Consider the following 13,895-nt stretch of genomic DNA (forward strand, 5'->3'; position numbering starts at 1 on the left):
GATCCACTGACCTAGTGTGATACAGAATATTACTGTCTTCAAAATGCCACGTCTAAGCCATGAGCGAAGTTCTCAGTGCCATTTGCCATAAGGTTTAGGTTTCAAAGTGAATTATAACTCATTCTTCTACTGAATGGTAAACACATTTTAGTTTTTGATATGTGAACTTAAGAGAGAAAGTGAAAGAGGTGATTTTGTTTTTAGTGTTGCTTTTGTTACTACTTTATACTAGAATAAAATTTTGAATGAATTTGCGGGGAAAAAATGTTGCCATGTACTTGGTACTACCAGACAAAATTACGGCAAGCATCAGAATCTGTCATGCTCTCCAGTGAAATCACTAAGCAAACAAATGAAAAGATGGCTATGTTGTGAATTCAAGTTCAAGACAATTCTCATGAACAAAGATAATGGAGCTATAAAATTATGAGTGCATCTTAGGACACAAGTAGATCAAGGAAATGGGACAAATACAACTACTAAATATTTCATTAACAACAGTTTTATTTATACCTATTATTCTCTATCTAGCTAAACCATCTCCTACAATGGTAACTAGTATTGTTTGCCCCTTTATTGACACCTTCAGAAAATATTCAGAGGTTAAATTGCTGACATTAACCTTCCAAAGTACATGCAAATATAATGCTTTTATTTCAAATAGATTTATTAAATTCAATATGTTGTTCTTACATTTATATATTACATTACAACGGACTAAGTAACCCAGTTTTGATTAAGGAAGCCTGCCCGCAACAGAAAAGTATTGATAGATATTGTTCAGTGGCCATATCAGGTAGCCATGGTAAGACAAGCAGAAACTGTGGTAGCTGTTCACAGCGCCATTCACTCCTTGCAAATGACAACTTCTTCACTGAAAAAACTTGCAAAGACCTATGATATTTTTACCATCCTTCTTCTATATGCCCACACAATTTTACAGCAGGAATATATTCAACATTCAATGTCATATTCAAATTCTTTATTTTTCTAATACTACTCACATTTATCTGACAGATTTTTACTGAAAACTCCACACACTCATTTTTCACTGCAATGAATCACGTTACTGACATTCATTGATGCGACTAACCTTAATGCCAACAAGGAAACTAGCAGCCACTGCCAAGCCGTGAGTGAAGTTATCAATGCCATTTGCCATAAGGTTTAGGTAACCAGTAACCTGCAAGGTGGAGAAGCAGAATGCAATAGTAAAGGCACTAGTATAACAACAGTTATGTTCAGTTTTATGCACTCAAGTATAGCAAATACTGTATTAAAGACATTTTTATTGCTTTTTGGTGTGCATATAGAAATTCAAGAATATTGTATTTCATCCTGCTTGCGCATACATAAAGATGTTGTAGTATAATGGTCCATAAACATCTTTCTAATGTTAACACATACAACTGTAGTGCATGAAATGCACTAACCGAAGTTTTTCATGTTTACACGTCTTCATCCAAATTTATGTCTTTTGCAGTCAACAAAATAATATGCTACAAAACAGCAATTGTATGCAGCTATCATGTATGAAGTAAATTAGTATAGTTATATGAATATACAGCACCGAAATACATTTTAAGGAGATGCAGGGCTGAAGAGTCAACTTTGAACTCCTGCAGTAAATTTAATGAAAATTTCAGAGATGGCTTGTGATCTTGTTACTAGAACATATTCCAAATTTTGTTATCCTAGGAGGAATATTAAAATCTTATGGCTGTTACAATGATCAATCATGTATTCCAAGTTAAGAAAACTGCCAGTTCAAAAATAATCAATATATATTAATTGTTTATCATTAGATGCCTTCTACATTGTTTGTGGAGCAGGATAAAGACAGTCACACATATTTTTTTTTCGATGTTTTGGTAAAAATATCACTAAACTCGAAGATAATCTTGTCCCATTGTCATTGCATGTCAGACATCTGAAATTTTTCTCACGTCAGGAAATATTCAGCGATTAAAAAAATACAGTATCGCTATGCCGTTCCAACACGGCGCTCTCCGTTTCGCACTCGGCATCGCGTCGGGCTTGCTGAAAGACTCACTCGAATTTCAAGCGTGAATGGCTGCTCGAGTTGTCTGCTTGTTTGAAGACGAAGAGAATGAATATTGGCGCCTCAGAACGTGCTCCACGTGCTGTTACTTGCAAGCTTCGCTGTTGTTTATTTCGCCTGCGCGTCGATACAAGAAGAGGAGCCGCACTGCGTGTCCCTTCGAGGTGCTCTGAAAAAGGCTGACGTTGAGCCATAGTCTAATTTCGCGTTTTCACCGAGCCAGTGGCTTGCACGGGCATGCGTTCTGTGGCGTCTGCCTCTTCTTTATCGGTGGACGCAGCCTGTGCCGTGCTTGTGAACCAGGAGGATGCATCTCTCGTCACACTCTGCCTCCGATGCCCGCGTCTTTCGGCCGATGACACCGACGGCCAGCGGCGGCGTTGCCATGTCAGCCACCCTGAAGCGGAAGCGGCCGCAGAAGCAGTCGCAGGAAATGAAGAAGCCGACTTACAGCCGCGGCCTGAAGGCCTACTTTAGGCGACACTCCCTGGACATGCGAGCCCCTTGCACCGATGCCGACTCGCCCACTTCCAAGCGACAGCTTTGCTGGCTGGTTCGAAACATCGGCGTGTCGAATAGTTTCCTCGAGAACATCGGTTTGGAGCTGCGCGAGAACCGCCCGGGGCGCCTTTCCCTCTACACGTTTGCGCGTTGCGACCCGAGCATGTACGACTACGGCTCCGTGTGCATGACGTTCCTTGCCGAGCTTCTCGCAACCCACCGTTGTATCTACTCCATGCACTTCGGCTACGCGGGCAAGCTGTTCAGCATGAAGATGACCGTGATCCAGCACCTGACGTCCAACTCTTCCATCGAGCAGTTCCACATTGACGGCCAGGCGATGGACAGCGACGAGATGTATACCTTCATCAAGGCAATGCGGCGGGCCAAGCCGCTCAGCGTGCAAGTGTGCAACATGCCGTTGCGCCGCTGTGACGTGCACTCAATCTCCATCTATGTCGAGGTCACCTCGACTCTCCGCGAGCTGGCCCTAGTCAACACTGGCTTCAAGGTAGCCGACACCATCCTGCTCTTCAAGGTGCTCGAAAAGAGCAAGAGCGTCGAGTATCTACGGCTCGAAGTCAACACCGTTGGCATACGGGGTGCCAAGCAGTTCGCAGCCCTGCTGCGACGGAACACCACTCTCAGGTTGGTCACCCTACAGCGGGTCAAGCTGCAGGCCAACAGAGCTGTGGCCATAGCGGCCGCGCTAGCTGAGAACACCACGCTCGTTTCCCTTCGTATCGCCAGCAACTCCATCGGGCCCGTGGGCGCCCGGGCTCTCGCCGAAACTTTCAAAACGAACTCCTCACTCTCGGTGCTCGACCTGCGAGACAACGCCATCGGCACCAGTGGCGCTGTGGCCTTTGCGACCACCTTGAAGATGAACTTGAAACTTGAAGAGCTCCACGTTTGCGGGAATGTGATATCCGAGGAAGGCATTGTTGCCATCGCGGAGGCAGTCATGGACAACTAGTCGCTCAAGGTGCTGTCGCTGTTCGCCAACAGATTCGGCAAGGAAGGTGTGGCCGCGTTGGGCAGGCTCATCGCCTGCAACAGGACTCTGGTGAGGTTGAACGCGACCCTAGAGTCCAGCTGCGGCGCTCCGCGGAAGCACCTCGACGCATTTGCCGAAGCCTTCGCGGCCAACACTGCCATCCACGGTGTTCAGCTGTTCGTGTGGGGCACGCCCGCCATGAAGCAGCTGTCGCACATGCTGCCGCTCACTCAGACTCTGCAGTATTTCTGCGTGTGCACGTGTGGGCCCGAGATCGAGCAGTTGTGTGCCGCCCTAGCTCAGAACAAATCCATCCAGGAGGTCGAGATCAATTGCTACCTCAACCTAGACGACGGCACGGCGCTGGCTCACCTGTTCGAGACTATCACGATGATCCAGGCGGTGACTATCACCAAGAGGGTGAAGAACACCTGTCTCATCTGGCTTTTCAACGGCATCGCCAGGAACAGCAGCATCTGGTGGTTCAGCGTGGAAGGCGGCAGCCTGACGTCGACTGCTTGCACGCCCATCGCTGCCGCCTTGGAGAGTAACAACACGCTTGCGTGCATCACGTTGGGACGGGCCACGGGGGAGGATTCGTGCCTGAAGATAGTGAGTGCTGCTCTGGAGCGGAACTGCACGCTCCAGATGATGTGCATGAACTACTCGGCTACCAGTTTGCCAGCGTTGGAGATCTGGCAGCGACTCCGGCGTAACATGGGCATGATGATGCAGGCCATCGAGTTTGCGCTGACCAGGAATGTCAGTAAGGCCTTGGCGGAGGCCTTCGAGATGTGCAAGGACACCTCTTTTTTTCTCCAGGAGCTTGCCAAGTCGAACGGCAACCAGGGTAGGCCTGCTGCCTCGGCGCTAATCAAGGAGGGGGAACGGTTTATCGAAGAAAACTACTTCCAAATAACGGGAGTCGTCAAGAGAGACATCGTGTGCGTCAGGAGGACGAGGAAGAAAAGGAATACCACCATGTTCGACAACCTGAACAACTACTGTTTGCGGGAATTGTTGTCCTACCTTCGGGTTTCCGACGTGCAGCGTTGAGCTGCGGTATAAGTCTCGGTGTTTTTTTTTTCTTCGAAAGGGAAGGGGTGGGGGGTTGTTAAAGTTAACTTAACCCTTTTTGTGTTTTGTTGTCTTGTTCTGCAAATGGACGACTGTTTTCCTTTTTTTTTTGTGGTGCCTTTGTATAAAACATCTTCGAGTATTTACCACTCTATATTACAAGTCTGATCATTACAACTAGGCGTTACATTTACTGAATTTCGCCGTGGTACGAAGCTCTGCATTGTTTGAGTTTGCACGAAAGCTGATAAGCAAAGGTTTGTGCTGACGGTAATAGGACCTTATCTTGTTCCTGACAAAATTTCCGTCAAGAAACAACTGTGTACGCAGGTATAAGTGAAACTGTTAGGAAATGATAGTTTTCCTAACAGGCTCCTTCTCTCCAAAAGTTCAAACCAAAAAAAAAAATGAATACTAAGATTTCACTGCATGCTATTTATTTTTACAGTCAAAATAGATTAACCAAAGGGACCTTTTACACAGTCAGAGACTTCCTTTTCAACATGACACTATACTGTGACAACTGTATCCAACTGTCATGTTTCAAGCCGTGAATGTTGCTCACAACACGTGTTCCCTCCCCACAACACAGGCCATCTGCTGATTGCAATGAGCTCGCAGGAGGAAAAACAGATAAATTAAATAGCATCCTAATGCAGCTGGAGTAACTCAGAATTGGCATGAGACCAGCGCTGGATGGTCCTGAGCTATGTTTTCGCCAATTCAAGCTTCAGTTTAGGTTTGCTGGTTTAAATTTATTTCTTTGTCCTCTAGTGTACTCTCGACAGAAGGTCTACCTTAACTAAATGGCACAAAAAAAGCACGTTCCAACATGGGAATTGCCTTTGCCTTCGGCTTCTTTAAGAGCTTCGCATCGCGTCTTGAAAACAGCATTTCAGAGATGCTTTTGACAGCAAACATGTACCACTGTCTCGCAAAAAGAACTCGCTTTATTCTTTTCTGTACAGATAATAACCAAAGTTGGTGAGCATGTTCTTTATTGAACCAGCGATCCAAAACAACTTAACTTTGAAAATGGCTAAAATCATTTTTTTAGCCACACAGACCCACTTAATACTTGCTTCATGTAGTAATGATAAAAATTTTGGGGGTTTTTTTTGTGCCAATTAAAACCACTGTTGCAACTTGTGAAGAAGTTGCTGTGCTCACAAGTGGGGCAGTTCTTCGAGACCCGTTTGGCCTAGCCTGAATACCCACAGATCAAAGATGAGTTTTTTTGTCATATTAAAGCATTCAAGTTCTCTACCAAAGGGGTCTGTCTCTTCAAAGTGGTGCCAAAATCCAGGACTTTCAAACACAGAAGCCAGGGTTGTAAACTTGCAAGGTGGGCATTTGGACGACGCAACCGGAAGATTTTGGAATTTCAACTCCATAGAAATGGAATTACTACAAAATGTTATGAACAAGAGTGATCATGCTGACATCCATGGGTGATCAAGTCTGACTCCCGTGGAAGACGTATATTCTATGTGACGACTACAAGGCTGCAGCACGAGGCGGCACAATCAGATAACAAGGAGGCTACTTCGAAACTCCAAGTTACTTACAGCTTATCACACTGCTGCCTCCGACTATGGCAACAGTAAGGTAGGAGCAGTCGATGACATGAAAATCGCAAAGGCCCAATATATTATATGTCTCACCATGTCGTTATCAAAGACGACAGGTCAACAAAGACACGTGTTGTCTTCTTTTTCACATGAAAAAGATTACAATTCTTAGATAAGAGTACTATCTAGAACATAGAGTAGTGGACAGTTTTAGATGATGAACTGCCATTTCTTCAAATCATATCATAGTTGCACTTTAGAATTCATAATATTAGCATTGACTACAAATTGTTCCATCAGGAAGGAATGAGAAGAGTCTTCGGAACACCAAAATAAGCTCTTCTTAGAGTACAAATGATCGTTGCATGTTTGGTAAAGTCCAGCTAACCAAATGACATAGCCTGTTGCATTATGCAAGTTCTCATGTTTTACGCTTATATTATGCATGTGGAAATGATATTTATTGTACCTGTGCACCAATTCAGTATTGATTTATATGAAGTTTATATTGTGAGATAGTATTTACAAATAATGCGTACTTATGAATAGTGGTATTTCGATTTGAAGACCAAGCAGAACAGGGCCCTATTCGATTCAATATTTGATTTTTGTAATCACTATTCTAATCACATTAGGTTGAGAAAAAAATGCAAATTAAACTTTTGACTGCCTCACACAACACAAATTTGCATCTAATTAATATGTATCTGGTATGTAAAGTTCAGTAAAAATTTTTCAGAAAAATTTTATTGGTACTTTTTTTTCCCTATCAATACCCACACTCTAAAATATGATCAAGTAAAATGGGTGTCTTTTTGTCCCACAACAATAATTGTGATCCAGCTTGCCTGTGCTTCCTTTCTTGAACACTCAGCACTGGCCACTTTCCTATCAAGAATGCTATGCCACGCTAATAACATGCATGTCATCCATGACATGAAAGTGCCAGGCAAGTGGTGATAATGCAAGAAAAGGAACGCAAGAAGATGACGATTATTGTTGTGGCACAAAGAGACACCCTTTTACTCAATTATTTCTTAGAGTGCATGTCATTTACTTTTACACCTTCTCTTTTTGCTCTCAGGTTGCACATGATCTAAATGTAATTTCACAAGGCTGTCACGATGAAAAGTTGTACAGCAGTGCACTACAGCTACAGCTAAAGCTTCACAGAAAATGACAGGTCACACGAGTCAGTTGCTACAATGCTAAATATTGTTATAATATAAATATTCCCTTGCATCTTGATAACTGTTGCTGCTTATCTTGGCCTATAAGTTGAATAGCACAGATAAGCAAAAGACTACGCAGTGAATTAAAATGAACTAGTCTGACTAACATCACTGCACTAGACATCTTACCAGTTGGCTCAAGCATGTAATGAGAAGGTGTGGAAAAGTCAGACTCACCCAAAAAGTGAAGCATGGGTAGAAAATAGCAATTTATAAAGCTATATACACTAATATTTGTATTGGCTCTATGTAGTATTGCCATGATCATTTGCAAGCTAAATAAATTACGAGCATGATGAGTTTTTCCTCAGGTAAGTAGGAGCACACCTCACTAGATGACTCCAAGCACTGGTTTTCAGAATGCTAGTTTGATCAGTAATGCAAGCAGAAGTGAACAAATGCATTAAGCTGCTTCTCTTCTTTGACATTCTCCAAGTTACAACACTAGGCAAGCAGAAATCCGGGGATGCTGGCCGAGACAGTCACACAAAGCTGCCAACTGCCTCAACTCCCTCAGTTCACTGAAACACCGCAAATTACTTGCAAAATCGGGCATGCAATGCTTTCTTGTGAGTTCTGCAGCGCAAAGCACACTGAGCTTTGTGACTTTGGCATCTCCATGGCAGACTCACTATGAAAGAGATGTAAACTTTGCTGCACTCTCCTGCACTGCCCCCTTCCCCTCCCAATTTCCTGCTTGGATGCGCTCACTTGATCACCATCCTTCCCAGTTCCACACAGGGAGGTTAAAAAGCGTCCCATTGGCTACCCAGCGCTGCGCAAGATTAAGGAGAAAAAAACACAGCACTAATGCAAGCTACACAATGACTCAGTGTCACGTCACAACGAAAGTAATTAGGGTGAGGCTGGCACTTGCCTCTTCGTATGCACACACGTGGTAAGAGGGCAACATGCTCACGTGAATGGCTTTGAAGCTTTGCACTGTTGAGACTGGCTTGTCAAGACCATTCCGGTTGACATCAGAGTGGGAAAAAGTTTGCTCCACATTGGGCCCTGTGGCTGAGAAGACCAGCTCGAGTATGATGAAGGTAAAGACACCCAACAGCACCCACAGGCCGAGTGTCAAGTGTGCTTGTGCGGGACTCTCGGCACCTGCTGCAAGCAGGCAGATTAACCATGAAATCGTACTAATAAGCAGTCAAATTGAAACTACAGTGACAAGTAGTATGACCATGTAGGCTTCTCAGTGCAGCATAATGATGAATTAGATACATAATGACACAGGGATAGAATAAATGAGAGGACATACAAATGCCATTTAGGACTCATCTGTCCACTCTTTTTTCTTTTTTTTATGTCCCTGTGTTCACATTACAATTAAATAGAATCGTGATAAGGCATTAATCTCTTCTCGCTTTATAAAAGAAACATGGAATAACAACAAGATGGAAGAAAAATAAAAATAATGAAGCCCACTAAACTGTTGGTGGCATGCAACTACATGGTCCACCAACGTGAGCAATAAAGCATGTCTACTTACTTCAGTGATATGTGAAGTCACTGAACAAGGAAAGTTAATGGAACAAATATTTCGACGAGGGTGTTTGTCTTTGTTCGGGTAACCTCTAGATCCTAGTCACACTTAACAAAGACAAGTACTTTTGTCAAAATGTAAACTCCAACGACATTCCTTGTTGAATGAATGCATCATTTCAAGACCCCATCTAACCTCGAACTTTAGTTTCATCTGGATTACATCATTTTGTTTGGTTACATCGCTTTGCATCATACACCATCACTCTTGTTTCCATACCATGCATTGACATTTACACAGCATCCTTTTTATTCAAGGAATCGAAATAACTTCCATTCTATGCAACTGTTTCTTTCAGAGTGCTATAAATAAATAGTACTTTGCCATGAAAAAATTTTTTGTCCTAAAGAAAACAAAACTATGCTTATAAAATTTGTGGCCCAGGTGCACTGTATAAATGGGGGTACAGAGTGAAGGCAGTAAAGAGTCACAGTTTCGCCTGAACAGCGAAGCAATAAATGCTATAGCAGCATATTCGAAAGCCTCGCAAATAATAGCAAGTAGCTTGAAACTTGCAGTGTGCTGCTCAAGCAAAGAGAACATCACACTGGATGCACACGAACTAACAGCTAATAACAGCTAACAGCTAATAACGAACTAACACACAGAACTATGCATTAAACGAACACAAAGGTATACACAGGACAAGCTTGAAAACTGTACCAGTTGTTACTCCACTGTATTTGAGTAGCATGCTGAAAGTCTTGACTATGCACAACCAACTGCCCTGATTTGGCTCTTCTAACTAGCAGCTCACTCCTTTTGCAAACGCAGTCACTGCAGCGAGCAAAGTGACTTTCATGCACTCTGTAACTTCAACACAAACTTTGAGAATGAAAGCACAAAATGTTTAAACCACCCCTTCCACATGACAAGCGCACACACAGTGGAGACCATGTGGCAATACAGGTAGCAGGCACATGTGCACCAACACTCTGGTGCAAACAGAGAGGAGCGAAGACCTTAAAAGTGTGCCATTCGCGCCATCTCTTTGATGTACATAAATAGCTCGCCGTTGGTATATTAAAGGATGTATGTTTCATGGCCAATTCGCCTAATGCCATGCACTGTGGAGCGAAAAGGTCACAGGTTCAAATCCCCGGTAGGCGCTTGAGAAAATGTCTTCCAAATTATCTTCTTTGAGCCTTTTAAATATAAAGTAAAAGCTTGTTAATTCAACACTTCTTAATTCAGAAAATTTATTGATTCAGACATATACTCTAGTCCTTGCTAGCATATACATTAATCAATGGCATCTAACTCTCACTAATTCAGCCATATTTGGCTGCAATCCCGCTAATTCGAATGCTCTTTGGAGCGCGCCAAGCACAAAGCACTGTAACTATGTGACATAAAGCAGCAAAAATGGCTTTCATTGTCAACCAAAACGGTCGCGGGCTTCCAGAGAAGACATGGTCACCCTCCACAACAACATCATTGGTACGAAATAAGGTGTGGGTTCAGAGCACTTTTCAGCTAAGAACACAAGGTTTTGAGCCACATTGACATTGTGAACGAAGTCGTAAATGACGCGAATCGTGGCTTTTGTACAGCTGTTATGCAAACCTAATGAATTTACTTATTTTTGAAGAAAATGAAAGTGCATCAGTGAAACAGATATTTGTTGTTCTCTTGATACTTTTGATAATTCAATTAATTGGAACAGTTTGTCCGGTCCCGTGAAAACCGAATGAATGAGCTTTTATCGTATATACATACACATACATATACTGGACATGACAGCGACAGCAAAAAAAAAAAAAAAAAACTATGGACCATCTCCCTGATGGGATGCGAAGCAGCCGCGGTGCGCACGGCGTTGACCCGGTTGAAACGGGCGTCAACGCAGGTGCTGGAAGAACGGTTTGAAGCGAAACTCAGTGTAGTGTTCACTCGAGTAAATGTTTGAAACGCAAAGACACGGGAGGCTGGACGCGTTGAAGACGCTTGCTCTCAGCTTCTTTGGCTCGTTTCTCGTCGGTCTTATCCGCGAGCTGTATCGGTGTTCTTGACTCGCACCTCGTCGGTGTCGCTGGTCTTCCCTGGACCTCGCACACCATCGCTGTTGACGTCGCCATTCGCGAACACGATCGGCTTCGATAACCCTCCCAACGCCGGCGACAGCCGGGAAAGGTACGCGCACACTAGCGGGAAGCATGCCGCAACGGCGCTCCGCCCGTCGGCGCGATCACGCGGCAAGCAGCGGCGCGCTATTCAAGAGGCGCGTGCAGCGCGGGCGCCCGCCGGCTCGCGGCTTCTCGCTGACAGATGGAGAGAGGCAGCGCGGGTGAGATGATGCCCACCTGCGGAGTGGGCTCGAGCGTTGGGAGCGGTGGAGATGGTGAGGCGAGAGAGATCTGACAAGCGGCAAGCGCGCGGCAGGCGAGGGGGAGAAACGTCACCGCGCACTGCTAGGAGGGCGTGAGCTACTTGGCACCGCTCCAACACCTGCGGCGAGGGGAGCGGTGCAGACGGAGGGACAGCGTTACACAGGCTACACAGCTAGGCTGGTCAAAGAGCTGCTTCGCACATAAAACAGCCGAGAGCGTCATCATTAGCCCCGAGAAGTTGTAATGGCGTCTCCTGGTGGGAGGCATGGGTGACGTCACTGCACGGACTCTTCGATGCCCACCGCCGCGCGCCTACATAATGATGCGCTCGCTTTGTGCACTGTTGCGCTGTCAGCGCTCGCTTTCTGCTCGTCTCAAGCTGCACACGAATGACGAGAACAGGATCGGTAATGTTCTCGGGTAAAACAGTAAATGTTTACTCTTACTGGTGCACAATCGCGCGCTCCGTCGTAAGCAATGTGAAAGGGATGGAAAGGTCTGTGTCGCTCTGCTAACCCCGATGATGGATTCTTTTCCCGGCCATGGCAGCCACATTTCGGGAGGGGGGGGGGGGGGGGTGAACAACCTCGGTCATTGGCGCATATTCATGTCCATTTGAAAGGGTTGACGCAATTGGGCAAGTTGTTGGGGATTCATTTCAGAAAGTGTTAACAGCGCAGGCTGTTGTCTCGTCTTTTTCCTAATCGTTCTATGCACTGTTAACACCTTTTGTCATGTCATTTTGAGATGCAAGACACAATATTTACATTATTAGGTCGGGCCGTTCATGGGCGATTCCTACAAAAGAAATGAGAGTTTCCCCTCCTCTAGGGTTAATTGTATTAGAGGAATCCACGTATCTACAAAGAATGCTTTCGCCGGTGTGCCTATTAATCCCCGCGCTCGCGTGCATTATTGAATCTCACAAAATATCTCGAATACGCTCGCCCTAGAATACCACGCACTGCCGCCGTTGTGTCCGTTTTTCGCGTGTACTATCCAGCCAACACGTTGTTCAGTTTCATGTTTCTCTGGCAATAATTTTGAAGCTTCATTTCACAGAAATTATTGAGGTAAAGTGTGGTTGAGGTTATGAGCGATGATTTTCATTGCTGTCAGATTCTGTCTTCGTGCAGAATCGTAGCAACGGCGCTGTCGCACTCGTGACTACCAGTTTGGTTATCCACCTTTTAAATTAATTTTTCTTGCAGTTGATTACCTGTACGTGGACATGACGTACGGTACCAGTCGTCGCCTCATCGAGGCGAAGGTTGTTTAATTATTACTTGGGCCACGTCGCGGACTGCGCCATCGAAAATGTTCGTTTCAACTTCCTGGCGTTTGTGTTGGAATCGTTGCTATCAGCGGTGCTCCCACGTGAAGTGAACACTACTGTTTGTGACGCGGCGGTAGGTCACCCCAGCATTTCACGCAAATCAGTGTATATGAATACACAATGCCTGGCAGCTGTCAAGAAGAAACATGTACTACACGTGGTCCGAGTAAACGGTCACATCCCAACAATCCCGAAATCGTTGTGTGTGCGACAGTACTATCTCGTTTATTTTCGCGAATATGTAAAGTTTCTGCTAACGGCAGTCAAATTCATGTAAATTCTCCGGTTAACGAAATCGCAATTATTTCTGTCAAATCGGTTGTATTATTCGCAGATGCAGGCGTAATGTGTACGGTAAAACACAGTGTATTATTTTCATTTGTGATACTTCGAAGCACACATGTTCTCATACCGGACTCTATGCCTTTAGTAGTAATCGCGTTAGCACCGCTTAGCATATTTTCCTATAGCACCCATTCCTTGGTGCACGCAACAGAAACGACAATTTTCAGTCACAGCAATTCTTTCGTTCGGACGGGAGTCTGTCTATTCTAAGGTAAATTATGAAAACTTTTTTACAGCCTCGATAACTTTCACTAGTTACGAACTCTTTCACTTTGTGTCTTGGGAGATTCGCGTCACGCAATTGAGGAGTAATCACACAACATCATCGCGAAAGAGCGGGTACGCGGAGGGCGGAGAAAAAGTAGACGAGCGGCGGAGGAGAAGGCGTCCTTGCCGTGACGTCATATCGCCGCGACCACAGCGACGCCAGTGTTCGCTCTCGGGGCTAATATACTAATTAGTATCGCAGTAAAAGTAACTTTGGTACGAGAAATGAACGTGTGCCTTCTCAGTACTGTAGACATTACATGTATATGACCAAAATCAAAGGGGCCCTGCAACACTTTTTAAGCATGGTCGGAAAATGCCGCCGTGGAGGCTCCCGACAACACGCGAGCCGAATATTATAGCGCAGCACGCGGCCTGGAATTCACAATAAATTATCAAAGTCGGCAAAAAAAATTGCTTTCTCTTCCCTCGACAAATCACGCAATAAGCCCATCTATCAGCCATTGGCTCATTTGAACATGGCGCGCTCGGTTATTACAGAGATCGCCGCGGGAGGCCGTCACTTGTCCACGCGTGCGCACGTTCGCACCGAAAAAACCACTTATTCGAAAAAAAAAAAGAAAAAAATGTGCTCAAGGTCACGAGGCGCGCATGAAGTTTT

At 44.8% G+C, this 13,895-nt stretch overlaps 1 protein-coding gene across 6 annotated transcripts in view; it reads right to left on the reverse strand.

Annotated features, from left to right (window-relative positions):
* Zip99C (Zinc transporter Zip99C) overlaps window positions 1-13,895 on the reverse strand; it is a 55,460-nt gene that overhangs the window by 25,220 nt on the left and 16,345 nt on the right. For 3 of the 6 annotated variants that reach the window (XR_012886833.1, XM_037427022.2, XM_037427019.2), the window contains exons 3-4: window positions 8,360-8,556; window positions 1,094-1,183 (exon numbers count right to left, since the gene is read on the reverse strand). Coding sequence is in view for 5 of the 6 variants with exons in the window: in XM_037427022.2 (XP_037282919.2) it covers window positions 1,094-1,183; window positions 8,360-8,556 (287 nt within the window). In the remaining variant the exon portion in view is untranslated. The remainder of the gene's footprint in view (window positions 1-1,093; window positions 1,184-8,359; window positions 8,557-13,895) is intronic. The other 3 variants (XM_037427023.2, XM_037427020.2, XM_037427024.2) reach the window with 2 other exon arrangements.

Source organism: Rhipicephalus microplus, chromosome X, assembly GCF_043290135.1.
Source record: "Rhipicephalus microplus isolate Deutch F79 chromosome X, USDA_Rmic, whole genome shotgun sequence".
Lineage (NCBI taxonomy): Eukaryota > Metazoa > Arthropoda > Arachnida > Ixodida > Ixodidae > Rhipicephalus > Rhipicephalus microplus.